The sequence below is a fragment of the Ovis canadensis genome, chromosome 3 (assembly GCF_042477335.2).
Source record: "Ovis canadensis isolate MfBH-ARS-UI-01 breed Bighorn chromosome 3, ARS-UI_OviCan_v2, whole genome shotgun sequence".
Lineage (NCBI taxonomy): Eukaryota > Metazoa > Chordata > Mammalia > Artiodactyla > Bovidae > Ovis > Ovis canadensis.
Genome location: NC_091247.1, coordinates 56744580 through 56763138, shown reverse-complemented (window position 1 = coordinate 56763138; position 18559 = coordinate 56744580). Strand labels below are relative to the sequence as shown.

Below are 18559 nucleotides of genomic sequence, written 5' to 3'. Positions count from 1 at the left end.
TCAGTCATATCTGACTGTTTGTTTGCAACCCTATGGACTGTAGTCTGCCATGCTCCTCTGTTCATGGGATTCTCCAGGCAAGAATACTGGAGTAGGGAGCCACTGCCTTCTCTAGGGGATCTTCCTGACCCAGGGATCAACCTGGGTCTCTTGTTTTGCAGGCATCTGAGCCATCGTTACCATCTGAGCCACCAGCGAAGCCCAGTAGTTTTATCCTATAGTGGAAAGTTCCTCCGTACTTGGGCAGGAACGACTTGATCTTTCCTGAGAGCACCACAGGCTCTTCTAATTGCAATCCAGCCCCACAGGGTGGAGGAGTGTCACCGTGGGCCCAGATCTCATACATTGGGCTCTTGATCTGGTCTAGAAATGGAAGGACCTGGGGCCATGTGACTGACATGTACACTGGGCCTTTCATATTCATGTAAAAGGAAGGAAGCCCTGAGAGATAAGGAAGTCCTGGGCTCTGACTCTGCCCAACCCCTCTCTGCCCCTTCATGCTGGGCCCAACTCCTTACAAATGGGAAGCTGCCTCTCACATAGGGGAGGGGGAGTAGGCTTAAGATGTCAGGGTTAAACCCACTGCTTTCACATCAGAGTTTAAATCAACAGCAGAAAGAAAGAACTCAAACACTTTATTCTAGGTTATAAAAGAAATAAAAGCCACACTTGCTGCATTTACGCCAGATCACAAATGAACCCCTTTTGCTTATTTGTAAGTTATACAGAATTTTCTCCCCATTAGGGAAAGATCTCTGGTCTGGTTCTTTTTCAGCACAGAGGTGGCATGTTTTCACTCATTTAGCTGGCAGAGCAAAGCCGATCCTTTGGCAATCCAGTAATCTTTGGATCGCTTGGAGGGTAAGAGGACGGTCACCACAAAGTTGGTTGAATGACCTAGTTAAGGATACAAGGAAAAAAGTGTTAAAGAACAACCCCTTAATATAAAAATCATGGTACCAGGAGTCAAGACATCTGGGTTCCAGACCTGTCTGTGCCTCTCAAGAGGCAACAATCCTCTGTGGATTTCAGTTTTATGCTCCATAGAATGAAGATGTTAGAGCAAATGATCCTTTAGGACCTGTCCAGTTTAGACCTTGTACAACCTTAGAAATTATGTTTCAATCTCCTTTCAGTCTGTCTCTGAGCATTAAACTAGGATTGAGGCCTGAACTTTTAGTGAGACTCAGGGGATGTGGTTGGTAGGTTAGGCATCCATCCATTTGTCCATCTGCTTGTCTGTCCATCCATCCATCCATCTGTCCATCTGCTTTTCCATCTATCCTTCCATCCATCCATCCATCCATCCACCCATCTATCCATCTGCTTGTCCATCCATCCATCCATCGATCCATTCATCTATCCATTTGTCCATCTGCTTGTCTGTCCATCTATCCACCCATCTATCCATCTGCTTGTCCATCCATCCATCCATCCATCCATCCATCCATTTGTCCATCTGCTTGTCTGTCCATCCATCCATCCATCTATCCATCTGCTCATCCATCCAGTTGTCCATCTGCTTGTCTCCCTCCAGTCATCCATCCATTTCTCTATTCACCCATCCATTTGTCCATCGGCTTGTCTCCATCCATCCATCCATCCACCCTTTGTTCCACCCAGAAGGTAGGCACTGGGGTCCTGAGTCACAGGTAGTTTGTCCTCAACTCTGAGACATCTGAAGTAAGAGATCAGTTTTGCAGTTTCTTCATTGTAGGCCTGTGTGAGGGGACCAAGACCAGGATGAGAAGAAGAGAGCCTTGCCCTCAAGATGGGTGCTGCTATTTCTGGCATTCACAGCAAACTTCATCTGCCTGGAAGCTGGGGACACTGGGGGTGTCCCCAGCAGAGAATGCCTACATCTCCCCTCTCCTTATCTTTGTATGTCATTCCCTGCATGTGCCTTGGCGAGTGCTTGAGTAACATTTTATAGCAGTGTTACAGTAGATATATGGATAGTAACTATCTGTTTGGTTTGAGATACAAATAAGGTCCACACTGTACAACAGTGATGTGTCTCTTGGATCTATTTCTACGGTAGTTTCCCTCTGTGTTTCTTTTGCCACTTCTTTGTAATATATTTGTTGAAACAACCAGGCTGTTTGTCCCATAAGGTTTCCCGGAGTCTGGCTTTTGCTGACAGTGTCCCTTTGGTGATTTTACACATGTTCACCTATCCCTGTAAGAGTGGTTAGATCTAGAGGTGTGATCACATTCAGGGTTGAGGTTTTTTGGCAAAAATACTTCCTAAGTGGTATGCACTGCCATCAGGAAACACCTCCACAGAAGCTAATTATTGTTGTTTAGTCACCAAGTTATGTCTGACTCCTTTGTGACCCCATGGACTGTAGCCTATTGAGCTCCTCCGTCCAGGGAATTCTCTAGGCAAGAATACTAGAGTGGGTTGCCACTCCCTTCTCCAGGGGATCTTCTCGTCTCCTTCATTGGCATGTGGATGTTTTACCACTGAGCCACCAGGGAAGCTCAATTACTACTTAGAGCCATCATTTCATTTAGGTTAATAATTTTAAATTTTAATGATGATTAAGTCCCTCTGTGATTTAACTTTTGCAGTGATATGAGGTAAAGATCTTAGTTTGGCATAACCAGTTGTCCCAGGATCATTTACGGAATCATCTCCCTCTTCCTGACCAATTTTAAGTGATGCTGCTATTGCACGTCAAGTTCCCCGTATGCACAGTGTGTTTCTGGGCTGTCTATCCAGTACAAAATTTGATCTGTTCATTGGGTCTTGTTCCAGTGCGTTGTCATCCTTTTCCTGAAAGCCACGGAGTTCCTGTTGGAATGTTAGCCAGTAATAAGAGGAGAAATGACTCGGTCAAAAAATGGGCAAAAGATTGGAACGGACACGTCTGAGAAGATGTAAATAAGCACCAGAAAAGATGGTTACTGTCACTAGTCATTAGGGAGATGAAAATTAGATACCGTTAGATAATATATTCTATTATCTATCTATCATCAGGCTATCTGTCTGTCATCTAGCATCTAAAATTAAAAGGACTGATCATACTAAGTGGTGGTGAGGATCTGGACGATCTAGAACCCCCATATGCTGCTGGTGGGGATGTTAAGTGCTGTGGTCGCTTTGGAAAACATTTTGGCTGTATCTTAAAACGTTAAACATACGTTAAACACCTACTGCATGAGGCATCATTCCATTCCTAGATACTTATGCAAGATAAATAAAGCTTATGTCCCTACAAAAACTTATAAATACCATATGAATTTAAAAAATACCTTTGAATAATGTGTGTTTTAGACTTGCCATGGGAGTGGTAGATCACGTGACGTGAGTGGCTACCTGAGTTCTATTCTGTACCTCGCCCTGAGAGGACATCCTTTAACTGAGAAAAATAAATATCATCAGTATCTACACATCCTCCATTGAAATGAGAACAACTGTTTTAGTTCTTTTTGCCCTGCTCCCCCATCCCATATTTCTGTCATTTGGAAATTTAGTTCCAAGTTGTTATAAATTCATTTCTATCATCAAATATTAAAGATTTAACTCTGTGTGTGAGTTTTAAATAGAGGATCAGTAGTGATTAATACAGACACTTTGTATGTTCAAGACAGTTGTTATTACAGCTTTCCTTTCAGATGATAATCTGGTTGCATTTGCCATTCTAGTTGAAGGTTGTTTATCTTCAACACTTTGAAGAGGTGTCTCTATTTTCTTTTATATGCACTGTGGATAACGAGACACGTCTGAAGTCAATCTGATTCTCATTTTCTGAAATTTTATTTCCAGCCTATTAATAATTTTATCTCTTTGAGAATTTTCTTTCTGATAATCGTAAGTATCACTTTGATATATCTAGGTTTCTTTTAAAATTTGATTGTTTATTGGCTTGTTGTATATTTAAAAAAATTACCTCTTCTACTTTGTGAGCTCTCTTAACCTGAGGACTCAAGTGTTTCTTCGGTTCTGGTAAATTATCAGCCACTTTTTCAAATATTATTGCTCTTTCATTTTTCTCTCTTTTCTCTTTATAGATTACCTACTAGATAAATGTTGGAAATTTTGACTCTTTCCACAGTGTTACGTTTAAAAAAAAATTGCTTTGAGCTGTATTTTTAGGGGTTTCCTCAGTGCATTCTCTTGGCTCACTCTTTAGCTATCTGCATTCAGTCTTTCAGCTTATCTGTTGATAATGGCTTTTTAAAGATCTGGTTCATTTTTTTCAGGGCTGTATCTCAGTTTCAGGACTACTAAGATTTCCCCTTTGGTACCATGGCATTCATTTATTTATTTTAAAATTTCTTTCTATGCTGAGTCTCAATGTTTTAGTGTCTACTCAGTCCATCATTTTGAAATTAGGAGACGTTGCTCAATAAACTATTTTTGACTCATTGCCACCACCAGACTAACAGAAGCAAGCGTTGGTTTTATAATATTAATCTATACTCAGCATTAAAATGAATAGAATTTACAGCATTGATAAATTTGTATAAGTAGCCTTATTTTATCCAAAGCATTTGGATTTTGATTGTAGTCTGCATTTAGTCATTATTTATTTGCCTATATAAGAATGTCCTTACCTGTGGTTGAGAGGGTTCCTGCTCGAGCCCCTGTCTTATAAAGTGGGGAGTGGTAGAGTGTTGGGCTTGGCTCATAATTTTGTCGTGGTTCAAAATGCACCACAGGCAGCATTGGATTCATCTGTCCTGGGAGTGCGTCTTCTATCACCATGTCCTTATTATCCCATCGAGAAGCATCCATGAACATCCCGTGGACAAGAACACCATCCTCAGGAGAGGGCAACTGAAAGATGTGCAGACGTTCAGAGGTGAGAAGAGCAGGAGGGGTCGCCCTCTTGGGCCCCCTCCTAGTCCCACATCCTCAGTCAGTTCGAAGAACTATTCTAGAGATTCTCTTATCCCTCACATCTTAGAGAGGAAAATGCCAAGGCTCCAAAAGGTGAAATAGTTTGCTTTTCAGTTTGTCACCAAATCTCATACTGTTCACACTCCACGAGGCTGTCTGGTACATGGTACCCCAGGGAAACCCACTGATGGGCTTCAGTGTCTTATACCATGATGTTAGGATTTTCCCCTTCTCATGGGAAGTGGCCAAGAGGGCTGTGATTATCATCTGTTATTTTTACAAGGCCTTTCAAAGATCTCAGTGCTCTTCCAGATGATAGATTACATATCTGTGACAATATTTGCAGAATGCTTATGGAGAACTTTTTAAAAGAAATTTTTTGAGAGAAAGACAGAGACAGAGACCTTATCCCTCAATGTCCTGTGAGTAGATGTCATTACTAGTGTCTAGTTTCTGCCAGGTGTGAGCTTTGTGTCTCCTTCCTCAAACACTGAGTAAATCTGGCCAGTCCTGGGGCCCTAGATCTTTTTACAATTGGAGCTTCACACCTGCAGACAGAGGACGAAGCAGTGTGGTTTTAAGTGGTATGTTTTATAGTGAATCAAAGGATGATAAGCTCTTTTTGGTTGGACTTTACTTTCTAGCATCTCGTAGTTTGTCCCATGGGTACAGCGTGGTGCTGTGGGCCTTCCTGTCATCGGGGCTGCCATATACACTTGTGCAGGTTTACCTGAGTAGAGGCTGACACCATCCTGCCTTGAGCTTGTCAGGCTGTGTGTAGGAGTCATCTGCACACACTTCCAAGAGGGGTGCCTTTTCCTAAATGGCATGAAGGTGGCACTGGGCTGACAGTGGCCCTGTTTTTTGGTAACAGAACTCAAGTTGTCTAACAGTCTCTTGCTGTGTTTTCTGGGAGGACCAAGAGATGGGCTGATTATACAATCTGCAGTCTCCACAGGAGGCAGAGATTCCCAGGCATCACTATGGCTCACTGTACATAACCCATGTGGAGACGTGTGTATACTGGTGTGGCTGGAGGGCAGAGAGACACCAGTAGTTACTGTGAACTTCTGTCTGTCAGTTGGCCTATGTGGCAGATACAGCATGCCAGGCACAGAGCAGGGCTGACATCCAGGATGGCCTGGATGAAGGCTTTTATGTGGGTATTGTCCTGCCCTCCTGCAGACTCATTATTCCTGACGTGGGCCTGCGACACTCTCCCGGCTGAGAAGGGTCTCAAAATAACAGTGAGTGCATTTCTAAATTTATTTCCTCCATACTTTTACATGCTAATACTTTAAGATAAAGATTTTTGATGCTAAAACAAATGTTCTTAAAGACATGAACTCTTTCACTGTCATTTAAAAAAGATACAGGCAATTAAGAGGCTCGGGGAATTACAATATTTTGTAGAGTAATCCATGAATATGGGATCAATCTTACCTTTGTGCATTTTTGCTAATCAGAGCAAAGACTAGATCAAGAAGCTCTGTGTGAGGGGGATACTTATTAAATTACCCAGGAGAAATTCTGAATAATACTATGATATTTTAAGGAAAGTCACTAAAAGTCACTTACCCCATCTACACTGACCGGCTAGTGAACACATTCTTAGCAAAAGCAATCTGAAACAGATCTTTGATGTCATAGCACACATAGAAAATGACATTTATAAACCCCACTGGGATGGACAGGTGCTCTGGAGGCTCCCCTGCCCCATTAATATCTCAGCACATTGGAGGCAGGCAGCTCAGATGGGCAGCAATGAGTCTCAGCCCGGCTGTATGCTGAAAGCACCCAGGGAGCTTTAAGAAGTAGATGACCGATGTCACTGGGGTGATTCTGATGCAACTTGATGTGGTCTGGGCATCAGGATGTTTTTAAAGCTCCAAAGATGATTCTAACCTGCAATCCAGGTTGAGATATTCTAGAGTAGGGGTTCTCAAGCTTGAGGGGCTAAGAACCCCCTGGAGGACTTATTAAAATATAGATTTCTGGATCCCAGTTCAGAGTTTCTGATTCCTCTGGAATGGGTCCTTGGGACCCACAAATAAATGCTAATTTACTTTACTTAAAAAAAATTTTAAGTATGTTGTGTCAGTGTCAGGCATAGTGATTCAGTTATGCATACATATATATATATACACGTACATGTGCGTATCTACTTGTATACGTGTATTTGTGTTTAGTTGCTCAGTCGTGTCCAACTCTTTGTGACCCTTTGGACAGTAGCCCACCAGGCTCCTCTGTCCATGGAGTTTTCCAGACAAGAATACTGGAGTGGGTTGCCATTTCCTCCTCCAGGGGATCTTCCTGACTCAGGGATCAAACCTGCATCTCCTGTGTCTCCTGTGTTGCAGGCAGATTTTTTACCCACTGAGCCATTGAGGAAGCCTCATATACTTGTATATATATTTTTTCTTTTTCACATTCTTTCCTGTTACAGATCATTACAAAATGCTGAGTATAGTTCCCTGTGCCACACAGGAGGTCTTTATTTCTTATCTGTTTTACATATAGCAGTGTCTATGTCTTAATCCCAACCTCTTAATTTATCCCTCCTCCCCTCTCCCCACTTTGGTAACCATAGGTTCCTTTCTGTATCTGTGGGTCTGTTTTCTGTTTTGCAAATAAGTTCATTTCCAAAAGTGCCCAGGTGATGCTGATGGGGCTGGTCTGGGGATCACACTTCAAGAATCTCTATTCTAGAGGGAGTAAACCATGTAAGCAAAGAGCCTGAGCTGCTTCCTTAGTGCATTCCTACTGGTGATGTAATGTAGTTACAGTTGCATGATGTGTGAAGTTAGCGTATCAGTTCTGCTAGGAGACAGCTGAGTGAATGAGGCAGGAAGGTTTAACTTCTGATAATAGTTATATACCGTGAGTGCACTACACAGTGGTCACGTGACACCTGCAGTTTCATTGACAATGCACTACAACTCTGAAGTTGGTGGCACGAGCCCTATTTTGCAAATGGGAACACTGAGGTGCAGACATGTTAATCATTGCTCTAGCACACACAGCTGGGGAGAGGGGAAGGCAGAATTTACCCAGGCCTGCCTGATGCTGAAACTCTGGTTTTCAACCTCTTGCTACATTGCCTCCTCTGGTGGCTCAGCGGTAACGAATTCGCCTGCCAATGTGGGAGATATGGGTTCAGTCCCTGGGTTGGGAATATCCCCTGGAGGAGGGAATGGCAACCCACTCCAGTATTCTTGCATGGAGAATCCCATGGACAGAGGAGCCTGGCAGGCTATAGTCCATGGGGTTGCACAGATTCGGACATGGCTTAGTGACTAGACAACAAATATTGCCTCCACATGAATGAGAAAGTTACTGTAAGTATCTAAAGAAATAAGCAGTATTGATGTAAAATATATTTCTACAGATCAGACTAATTTAGGAGGTTGCCATCCAGTCGCTGGTAATTGGGAGCTTGTCTTGGGAGTCTGACACGACTGAAGCGACTTAGTATGCATCATGCATGCATGCTTGGAGGTGTAGACCCATCCTGCCCTCTCCCACTCCTGCAAATGGAAAGTGGAAGGGGTGAAGGAGGGGAGATTGCTTGAGATCCTGATGACAGTAGATAGAAGCTGCTGTGCTGTAACAACGGTCAGGGGGACAGTACCTCTGTGTCCATGGGCAGTTCTTGTCCAAACTGCACTGTCTTGGCAGCTTCTATGACTGTGGCTTGATCCCGATAGACAGGAACCATGTTGTACTTGAAGCTCAGCTCATCTATAGGCAAATTGTATTTCCGAGCGTGATTTTGAAGAGTTCCTGTAAATACAAAAGCTAGAAAGCTGAGTTGCTATTATCCAAACATAGCTTCCACTTGCCTGGACCAGGATACTCTAGCATTAAAGAGCTTCCTTTCCATCTAGAAGACCCAGCTGTTAACATCTTACTTGGAATTACTGAGAGGGGTGGAGTCAAAGCATGTATGAATTTTGGTCCTGGTGGGAAAGAGAGGGAGGGCCAAGTCTAAAGTGCACTGCTCTGCTAATGGGGGAGACAAGCCAGCAAGGGCGTTTCAGAGCCCAGTCTTCCCAACTTTTAACATCTTGCTTAGCTTGTCCTGTATGGGCTGTTTCTGGGCTGTGTATGAGGGACTCGGATGAGACAGATTAAGAGCTGGGCTAATTAGCATCTAGGGCTTCCCCGGTGACTCAGTGGTAAAGAATCCACCTGCCAATGCAGGAGATGCAAGAGATGCGAGTTGAGTTTCTGGGTCATGAAGATTTCTGGAGAAGGAAATGGCAACCCATTCCAGTACTTCTTGCCTGGGAAATCCCATGAACAGAGGTGCCTGGTGGGCTAGAGTCCATTGGTCGCAAATATTTGGACAGGACTTGCAGACTAAACAAAATTAGCATCTAGGAGCCCAGAGGCCTTAGTGCTCAGAGTTGGAGCCAAAGAAATTGAGCAGGTGGTGTCCTGAGCATTGGTCCCATGGGGACTTGGGGCAGCTGTGTGTGTTCTCAGGGAAGCAGCGTTTAGACTTGTAAACTGAGAGCAGCGGGGATTAAGTTGTTGGGGGAATGCCTGCTATTTCTGCCATCATTTTCTTCTGCACGCGAGGAAGAGCAGGGCCTTGTTGGGCTGCCGTATAATCAATTCCCCTTGGTTTAGGCCATCAGCAGTCATGCCATTTTCCCAGTTCCCAGAAACCCAGCACAACTCATCACACACTTATTGATTTTTTCCTATGGGGATTTTTCTAGGGAAAGCAGTGATACCTGTTAGAAATCCTTGAGGAAAGAAGAAACCGGAGATCCAGAAGGACTTGGGCTGTCCTCTTTTGAGCCACAGCTAAAGGAGAAACATTATCCTATCATGTACTTTTTTTTTTTTTTCTGAGATAGCAACTGTCATTTAAATCAGAGTTATATTTTGGAGGGTCTCTTAGGAGGCAGAATCTAAACCAATCCTGAGTTATCACTGGCCCCATTCTTACTGCCTGCCCTGTCCCCCTTCCTCACCTACCAGGCTGACCATAAACCCAGAACCTGGTTATTATGGAGGTTCTAGAAGAGGGAGATAACAGCAAGGTCATGCCTGGCCACTTGGACCCATGTCAGATTGGTTCTGTACCTCATGGTGGGGGTCCCATGAATGAGACCTGAACCCCAAGGATGGCCTGGAATTAAAATGAAAAGTGGGGATAAGGACACAGGGCAAACTACACTATAATCAGTGCAAGATTTTCAAAGTGATGCTATTCCAGAAGTTTCTGTTTCTTTGGATTCAGATGATCCCTCAATGGTTGTCAATATTTCAGTTAGCAAGGGCTTCCTTAAGGACCCCAGGGCCAACCATGTCATCAGATTGATCAGACCCCAAAGAAGTAAAGTTTCTTACGTCCACAAATGCAGTCCTTAGAATAAGGTCTTTGACCCAAGATCCTAGTGGCTTCAGGGATGGGTAGGCAGTATTGGACCATAGAGAGGGAACCTGGTTGTTGAGGAAACTGTTATACACCTTTTCCATTTCTTCAGACATCACCACCAACCCAGCAATGGCTTTGTTGAGTGTATCTAGAGAGGTCTGAAAGAACAAGAAAGGATTGGTGCCCTTCACTGATGTTATCAGGTGGGAATGACCCTTGTTCATGGTGGCAGGTGTTGCCTTGGGCTGAAGGGCCTGCTTGGTGGTTTGCTTACTCTTTGCAGACTCTCTGCTGGGTCAGACTTTCCAATCTTCATGCACTTTTTACAACCTGTGACATAGAGGTGTAAGACCTTGGAGTGGGCATGGTTTAGGCAGTTAGTAGCATGATACAGTGAAGTGGATGGAGAAGGGAAGGTGGAGAAATGTCCCCCAAGCATTTTGAGAAATGCCACTGTCCAGCTCTCCTCCAGGCTGAAGGAAGAATGAGCCTTACGGTTAGTGATCTGGGAACCACGGAGGGGATTGGGGTCATGGGAAGTACCTCGAACTCTATCCAGAGGGTGCCTGCAGCCCCAGCAGTTATAGCTGGAAGGGGGGATTCCTAGATGAGACCAATCTTTCAGTTGATACCAGAGAGCTTCCTTATACTGAAATACTTCTTTAAAGGTACACTCCTTATCCTCCCCTCATCTCAACAAAAGACAGAGGCTGGCAGCAGTCCTGGGAGACACTAGGCCAGCAGCAGCCATGGGAAATACAAAGCAATATCTGTTACCAGGCTAAAGGTAAAGGCAGGGTGTATAGATTTGTATAGGGATTTCCCAGTGGCTCAGCAGTAAAGAATCTGCCTGCCAGTGCAGGAGATGTGGGCTTAATCTCTGGTCTGCAAGATCTCCTGGAGGAGGAAATAGCAACCCACTCCAGTATTCTTGCCTGGGAAGGCCCATGGACAGAGGAGCCTGGTAGGCTATAGTCCATAGGGTCTCAAAAGAGTCAGACATAACTTAGCGACTAAACAACAACATAGATTTGTATATGGCTCTTGTGGGTTCCAGTTTTGTGAAAAGTGCTGCCATACACAGGGGAAATAGTACAGGAAGATATTAGAGGGCAAATTTATGTTGATGAAAATGTCCGATTCCTTGAGAACCCATGGACCGTAGCCCACCAGGCTCCTCTTGTCCGTGGGATTCTCCAGGCAAGAATACTAGAGTGGGTAGCCTTTCCCTTCTCCAGGGGATCATCCCAAAACAGGGATCAAACCCAGGTCTCTTGCATTGCAAGCAGATTATCTACCATCTGAGCCACCCAGGAAGCCCCCAGACAGATATGAATTATGTTTGGTATTATGAATACCAGTCCTTTTGTCTTCAAGTCTGCTGAGGGAGCTATACGCATGGAGGAGTAATTAGAAAGAAAGGTGGTATGCTGTACACAAATACAGTGATGGACACAAACACCTGAGAAGGTGGCCCTGTCATCTGGTAGTGCAGGGAAGGACAGGTATTCCAGGAAAACTTCATGAGGAAGTGACATTTGGACTCATCTATCCTTAAGTGGGTGACCATGCATGAGGTGGAAGAGGCCAGAGATGAGCAGCATCCATCTCTTCTTCTTCCTTTGAACAATCACTTGCCAAGTAGATGTGGCTTCAGTCCCTAGGCTGGAAAGATCCCCTGAGAAGGAAATGGCAACCCACTCCAGTATTCTTGCCTGGGAAATCCCATGGACAGAGGAGCCTGGCAGGCTACAGTCCACGGGGTCACAAAAAAGTCAGACATGACTGAACGACTAAACAACAACCACAACCACGTTAGTTTTAGTGGGCACAGAATGATCCAACACAGAGACTACATTTCCCAGGAACACTTGCAGCTGGAGTGCTGCCGTGCGATCAAGTTTTGGCTAAAGGGATATAAGAAGAAATGATGTATGCCACTTCTGTCTGACATTTTTATGAGGAAACTGCTCTCCCTCGGCCCTCTTTCCCCTGTCTCAGTGGCTGGCAAAAGGGAATACTTGGAACAGCCCCCTTAGTACCAAAGGTGGAAGTCACCCGCTGAGGCTGGAAGAGCCAGCCATCCAGTGGGATTCCTGGTTAAACTCACAAAGCAAGAGTAACTACCTGCCTTAGGCAGGGCTTCCTCTGGGCTCTTTGCAGAGAGAGAAGTGAATTCCAATCCTGTTTTGGCCACTGCATTTGGGAATCTTTATCATAGCAGTTTAATCTATACCCTGATTCACTCAATGTAGAAGGTGATGTCCCCTTGCTTACTTAACTTATATGCAAGAGTATATCATGTGAAATGCCAGACTGGATGAAGCACAAGTTAGAATCAAGATTGTAGCATGAAATATCAATAACCTCAGATACTCAGATGACACCACCCTTATGGCAGAAAGTGAAGAGGAACTAAAGAGCCTCTTGATGAAGGTGAAAGAGGAGAGTGAAAAACTGGCTTAAAACTCAGTATTCAAAAAACTAAGATCATGGTATCCGGTCACATCACTTCATGGCAAATAGATGGGGACACAATGGAAATAGTGAGAGACTTTATTTTCTTGGGCTCCAAAATCACTGCAGATGATGACTTTAGCCATGAAATTAAAAGATGCTTGCTCCTTGGAAGAAAAACTATGACAAACCTACACAGCACATTAAAAAGCAGAGACATCACTTTGCCGACAAAGGACTGTTTAGTCAAACCTAGGGTTTTTCCAGTCGTCATATATGGGTGTGAGAGTTGGACTATAAAGAAAGCTGAGCACCGAAGAACTGATGCTTTTGAACTGTGGTGTTGGAGAAGACTCTTGAGAGTCCCTTGGATAGCAAGGAGATCAAACCAGTCAATCATAAAGGAAATCAGTCCTGAATATTCATTGGAAGAACTGATGTGGAAGCTCCCATACTTTGGCCACCTGATGTGAAGAACTGACTTATTAGAAAAGACCTTGATGCTGGGCAAAATTGAAGGCAGGAGGAGAATGGGATGACAGAGGATGAGATGGTTGAATGGCATCACTGACTCGATGGACATGGTTTGAGCAGGCTCTGGGAGCTGGTGATGGACAGGGAAGCCTGGTGTGCTGCAGTCCATGGGGTCACAAAAAGTCGGACATGACTGAGTGACTGAACTGAAAAGGTGATAAGCTCTGACCTGACTAGCTGGCCTTCTGGTGCTGCTGTTTACCTAGTAGACCCAAGGTGGAGATGTCGCTTATTCAGCTGGCCTAGTTTCCCCTCATCCCCATCCCATGAGCCTGGGTATTGTCAGACAACCGGAAACATTTGGAGACTTGATTTCCTAGTAGGGAATAGTCAGTCTTTAAAAGATCTACCCTAGTGTTTCCCTGGTGGGCCAGTGGTCAAGAATCTACCTGCCAACGCAGAGGACATGGTTTCCCTCCCTGGTCTGGGAAGATCCCACATGCCACAGGAACACTAAACCTGTCAGCCACAACTACTGAGCTTGTGCTCTAGAGCCCAGGAACTGAAACTACTGAGCCCACGTGCCACAACTACCGAAGCCCATGTGTGGAGCCCATGATCTACATGAGAAGCCGTCGTGATGAGAAGCCCATGCATTACAACTAGAGAAAGCCCACAAGCAGCAACAAAGACACAACACAGCCAAAAATAAAAATAAAGTTCATTCACATAAAAAAAAAAAAATCTACCGTGGCTGCCCTTTCCAGTCTTGTCACTGAGCCTTAATCCTGTGCCAGGTGTTTGGTTCCCTGCTTGGCAGTAAAACTTCCCCTGTTACTGCTCAATAGTCAGTCTCTGTTTCCTTTATTCAAGTCATGCGCAGAGAAACCAGGAAGTCCTGTAGCCATCATTACAAAGTCAAGGGCCTTCGGAAAGTATTCCTGAGTATTAGGTAAAAGTTTAAATAGTTATTCTCAAATTTTAGTTGCAATGACATCGTCTGGGGGTGTTCATTTAAAATTCACATTTGCAGAAATTACTCAAGAATCCTCACTCGGTAGGTCTGGAGTGGAATCAGTGGAATTTATACTTGGAATACACAGCATAGTGGATCCTAATGCAGGTGTTTTATGGCCCATGTTTAGAGAAACTTGGTTTTCATAGTCTTCACAAAGACTATGGTATTAAATGCTAACTAGACATTGGGCTTCACAGGTGGTGCTAGTGGTAGAGAACCCTCCTCTCAATGCAGGTTAGACATAAGAGATGTAGGTTCTATCCCTGGATCAGGAAGATCCCCTGGAGGAGGTCAGAGCAACCTACTCCAGGGTTCTTCCCTGGAGAATCTCATGGACAGAGGAGTCTGGTAGGTTACAGTCCATGGGGTCCCACAGAGTAGGACAGGACTGAAGCGACTTAGCACGCAAGCAGACCCTGGGAACAAGCACTGAACCTGAATCTCTCTTAACCGAGCGCTTAGGTCCCTGCTCAAATTCCTAAAGCGTCAATCAAATTCTAAGGGTGCAAGTTAGGATAATGAAGGGTTTGTAATGCCCTGCAGTCATAAGCCATTATTAAAGAAAGGGAACACAGACCAGTGAGAGGAGGGTGAATTAAGGTTTAGACAAGTTGGGCTTGAAGGGTTGTTAGCACATCTACATGGAAATGTTCAAGCGATGGGAATGGAAACCACATTGTTATACACGCTCCACAACACTTTGATCCCCAAGAGCAAGGATGGCAGTGAGCACTCATACGTGTATTAGCCTCAGCAGATTGTTAAACCGGTCCACTTCCTGTCCAAGAACAGTGGTCAAGGAGTTAAGGCGTCCTTGAGGATCCTTGACGAAAAGGCTCTCAGAAGCGTTTTCCATCTCCAGAATTTCTGAAATACACATGGCAGATTCATCAGATGGATGATCATTGATTCCTTTCCTTACAACATTGCACTTATCTTAAGCTTTCTTAAAGCCAACTTCTCTTGTCCCTGGGCCCAGGTTGAACGGGAGTCAGGCTGTGCACACTTCAAGGGCAAACGTTACATGGTAGACAAGGGACATCCCTGAGACCAGAGGTGCCAGGGGTCTCAAGTTGTCTCCTGTACCTTGTGTGTGTGAGCCTCACTCTTCCCTGCACACCCATGTGGCATCCAGTCACTCGGTCTTATCTGACTCTTTTTGTGACCCCATGAACTTTAGCCCACCCGGCTCCTCTGTCCATGGGATTTTCTCGGCACGATTACTGGAGTGGGCTGCCATTTCCTTCTCCAGGGCATCTTCCTGACCCAGGGATTGAACCCGCATTTCTGTGTCTCCTGCTTTGCAAGCAGATTCTTTACCACTGAGCCGCTGGAGAAGCCCTCCAGGTTGCATCTAGGCATCTAGGAGCGGAAGGGCTGGGGGCAGGACACCTCCTGAGAGAGAAGAGACTTGGCATTTATCTCACTGTTGTTCAAAGGGACTGACTGGATTCTGAAATGAGTCCATGGTTCAAACTGGATGAAAAATTGTGCTCTTCTCTTTTTCTATAATCCACCCAGTAGGGGCTCATATAAGCTCTGAACAAAGAAGGACCTGCATTCTCCTGACATACCTGAGCAAAGCATGAGAAGGTGAGTGGTTCTGAGCTATGTACATTAAGTTTCTTCTAACCACTCATTTTGGCTGCTGTAGAGAAATCACACAGCAGTGTGGGTCAGTGCAAGCTCTTGGGTCCATAGCGCTGTGGTTACAGGCCCCTGCTCTTCTAATTCTGTCTGTCCCCTTGGGCTACTCTGAATCTCAGTTCTCCTGTTGAGCCAACTGTACCCCTGCCCCCTCAGTCTCAACAGGTGGCATTGCTTATCATTTCACAGCAAAAGTACAAACTTCATGAAGCATGGAGAGAAACACCTCCTAGGTGTCAATGGAACTCTATGAAACAAGAACCTTTACTCTCCATTCATCTATTCATCCATCTACCCATCCATCCATCCATCTTCATCCCTTTTTCTACCCAGTTCTCCATCTCGTGTTTATTAAAAAATGCTTTCTAAAATAATTCAGTTGCTTTGATATGTATAGAACGCTCTACTCAAGAAGAGATTCTTTTGTTTTAGGAGGAACATAACTGGCATCTGAGGTCACATAGGTCTTTTTTGGGGGGCCTTTAGAGTATTGGGAGAAATTCGCTGGTGGCTCAGATGGTAAAGAATCTGCCTGCAATGCGGGAGATCTGGGTTTGATCCCAGGGTCGATAAGTTCCCCTGGAGAAGGGAATGGCTACCCACTCCAGTATTCTTGCCTGGAGAATTCCATGGACAGAGGTTACAGTCCATGGGGTCCCAAAAAGTTGGACATAACTGAGTGACTTTCACTTCAAGAATATTGGTAAAGCTTAGTGTGATTGCATGCGTGCATGCTCAGTTGTGGCCAATTCTTTGTGACCCCACAGACTGTAGCCCCTCAGGCTCCTCTGAAACTGAGTTTTTCATGCAAGAATACTGGAGTGGATTTCCATTTCTTACTCCAGGGGGTCGTCCCGAGCCACGGATTGAACCTGACTCTTCTGCACTGGCAGGGGGATTCTTGACCGCTGCACCACCTGGGTGTGCTACTATGATGTAATAAGAAATATGCATTTTGGTCTTTGTCTCCATCTTCTGGCCAGAGTGCCTAAAACCCTTATAATTTCCTCATTGATAAGAGTGATAGGAGCATCTTTTATATAATTATTGGTTTTTGATCCCAACTCCTGAAATAGCTCTTGATCAATAAAGGTGAAAGGGGCATCTTTTATTATTGATAACAAGCCCCTTTCAACCACACCTGAGTTTATGTTAAGGAGGTGAGTCTAGTACTGACCCTAAAGATGAGGGTTGGTTGTCAGGCAAACTAACCATGTGATTAGAGATTTGGACACTCTAGCTTTACTCTCTGACCTCCTGGGAGAGGGGAGGGGCTTGCTGTTTAGTTACTTATTAAAGGCCAATGATTTAACCAATCATGCCCATGTATGGAAGCTTCCATAAAAACCTAACTGAAGGGGTTTGGAGAGTTTCTGGGTTGGTGAACACATCCATGTGCCAGGAGGGTGGTGCACCCCGACTCCTCAGGGACAAAATCTCCTGTCCTTGGGACTCTTCTGGACCTTGTTTTATGTATCTCTTTATCTTGTTGCTTATCTTTATCCTTAATAATATCCTTTAAAATGATCTGGTAAATGTAATTAACTGTTTCCCTGAGTCCTGTGAGCCAGTCTAGAAAATTACTGAACCCGAGACGGGGCTTGTGGGAATCCTTGATCTATGGCTGGTTGGTCAGAAATAAAGGTCACAACCTGAGGACTTGCAGTTGACATTTAAAGTGCAGACAGTCTTATGGGATTGAGCCCTTAACCTGTGGGATTTGTGCCAACTCTGGCTGGTTAATGTCATAACTGAGTTGTAGGACATCCAGTTGGTGTCCAGAGAGTTTGAGAATTGCTTGATGTGTGTGTGTGGGGGTAATCCATACACTCAGTATCAGAGTACTGTGAACAGAGACAGAAGCACAGTTTACTTTTATAGTCACTCATTTTTTTTCCTGCCTCATCTTTCTTTTTCCTATAATGACATTTCCAACCACGAACAATAGATTAAGACATCTAAATCTATAGTTACTCTAAGAAATGTGTGAAAGTAGATCTCTGTGATCATTCAGGAAGATTCCTTAGCTCACCAGAAAATGAAATGAAATAATAAATTATTCTTTTCTACTTCTCACTTCCCAGGTGGCATTAGTGGTAAAGGGCCTGCCTGCCAATGCAGGAGACATAAGAGATGCAGCTTTGATCCCTGAGTTAGGAAGATCCCCTGGAGAAGGGTATGGTAACCACTCCAGTGTTCTTGCCTGGAGAATCCTATGGACAGAGGAGCCTGGCGGGCTACAGTCCACAGGGTCGCAAAGAGACGGACATAACTGAAATGACTTAGCATATATGCACACACTTCTCTTGTTGGAGAAAAAAAGTGAAATGGATTCTAGAGCAGGGCTGTCCAATAGAATATTTTATGATGATGGAAATGTTCTCCATCTGCATTGTCCAATATGGCAGCACTTAAAATGTGACTAGTGCAACTGAGGAAATGAATTTTAAAGTTTAAGTGGCTACTGTGGCTACTGTCTTGGACAGTACAGCTCTAGAGACATTATGAAGCTCAGAAGAAAGTCTGTTTAAAGTTATATTGGGCTAGAAACCAACTTTCTCTTCATGCTTCTGGCAGTTGAGATGTCAGGGGCTGCAGGCTTCAGGGGCTGCAGGCTTCTAATCTATAAATAGAGGCCTCTACATTGAAAGAGCTCTCCCTCTACATAAAGAAAAAGTTCTACATGATAAGCAGATTTGGACACCTGCGTATCACTCAGCTT

The 18559-nt window shown here is 44.4% G+C and overlaps 1 protein-coding gene across 1 annotated transcript in view; it reads right to left on the bottom strand.

Annotated features, from left to right (window-relative positions):
- Nucleotides 1-618: 618 nt before the first annotated feature.
- DNAH6 (dynein axonemal heavy chain 6) overlaps nt 619-18559 on the bottom strand; it is a 286898-nt gene continuing 268957 nt past the window's right edge. The window contains exons 72-77 of the mRNA XM_069583083.1: nt 14930-15057; nt 10214-10399; nt 9592-9664; nt 8481-8632; nt 4564-4786; nt 619-897 (exon numbers count right to left, since the gene is read on the bottom strand). Of these exons, the coding sequence (XP_069439184.1) occupies nt 794-897; nt 4564-4786; nt 8481-8632; nt 9592-9664; nt 10214-10399; nt 14930-15057 (866 nt within the window). The 3' untranslated portion in view covers nt 619-793. The remainder of the gene's footprint in view (nt 898-4563; nt 4787-8480; nt 8633-9591; nt 9665-10213; nt 10400-14929; nt 15058-18559) is intronic.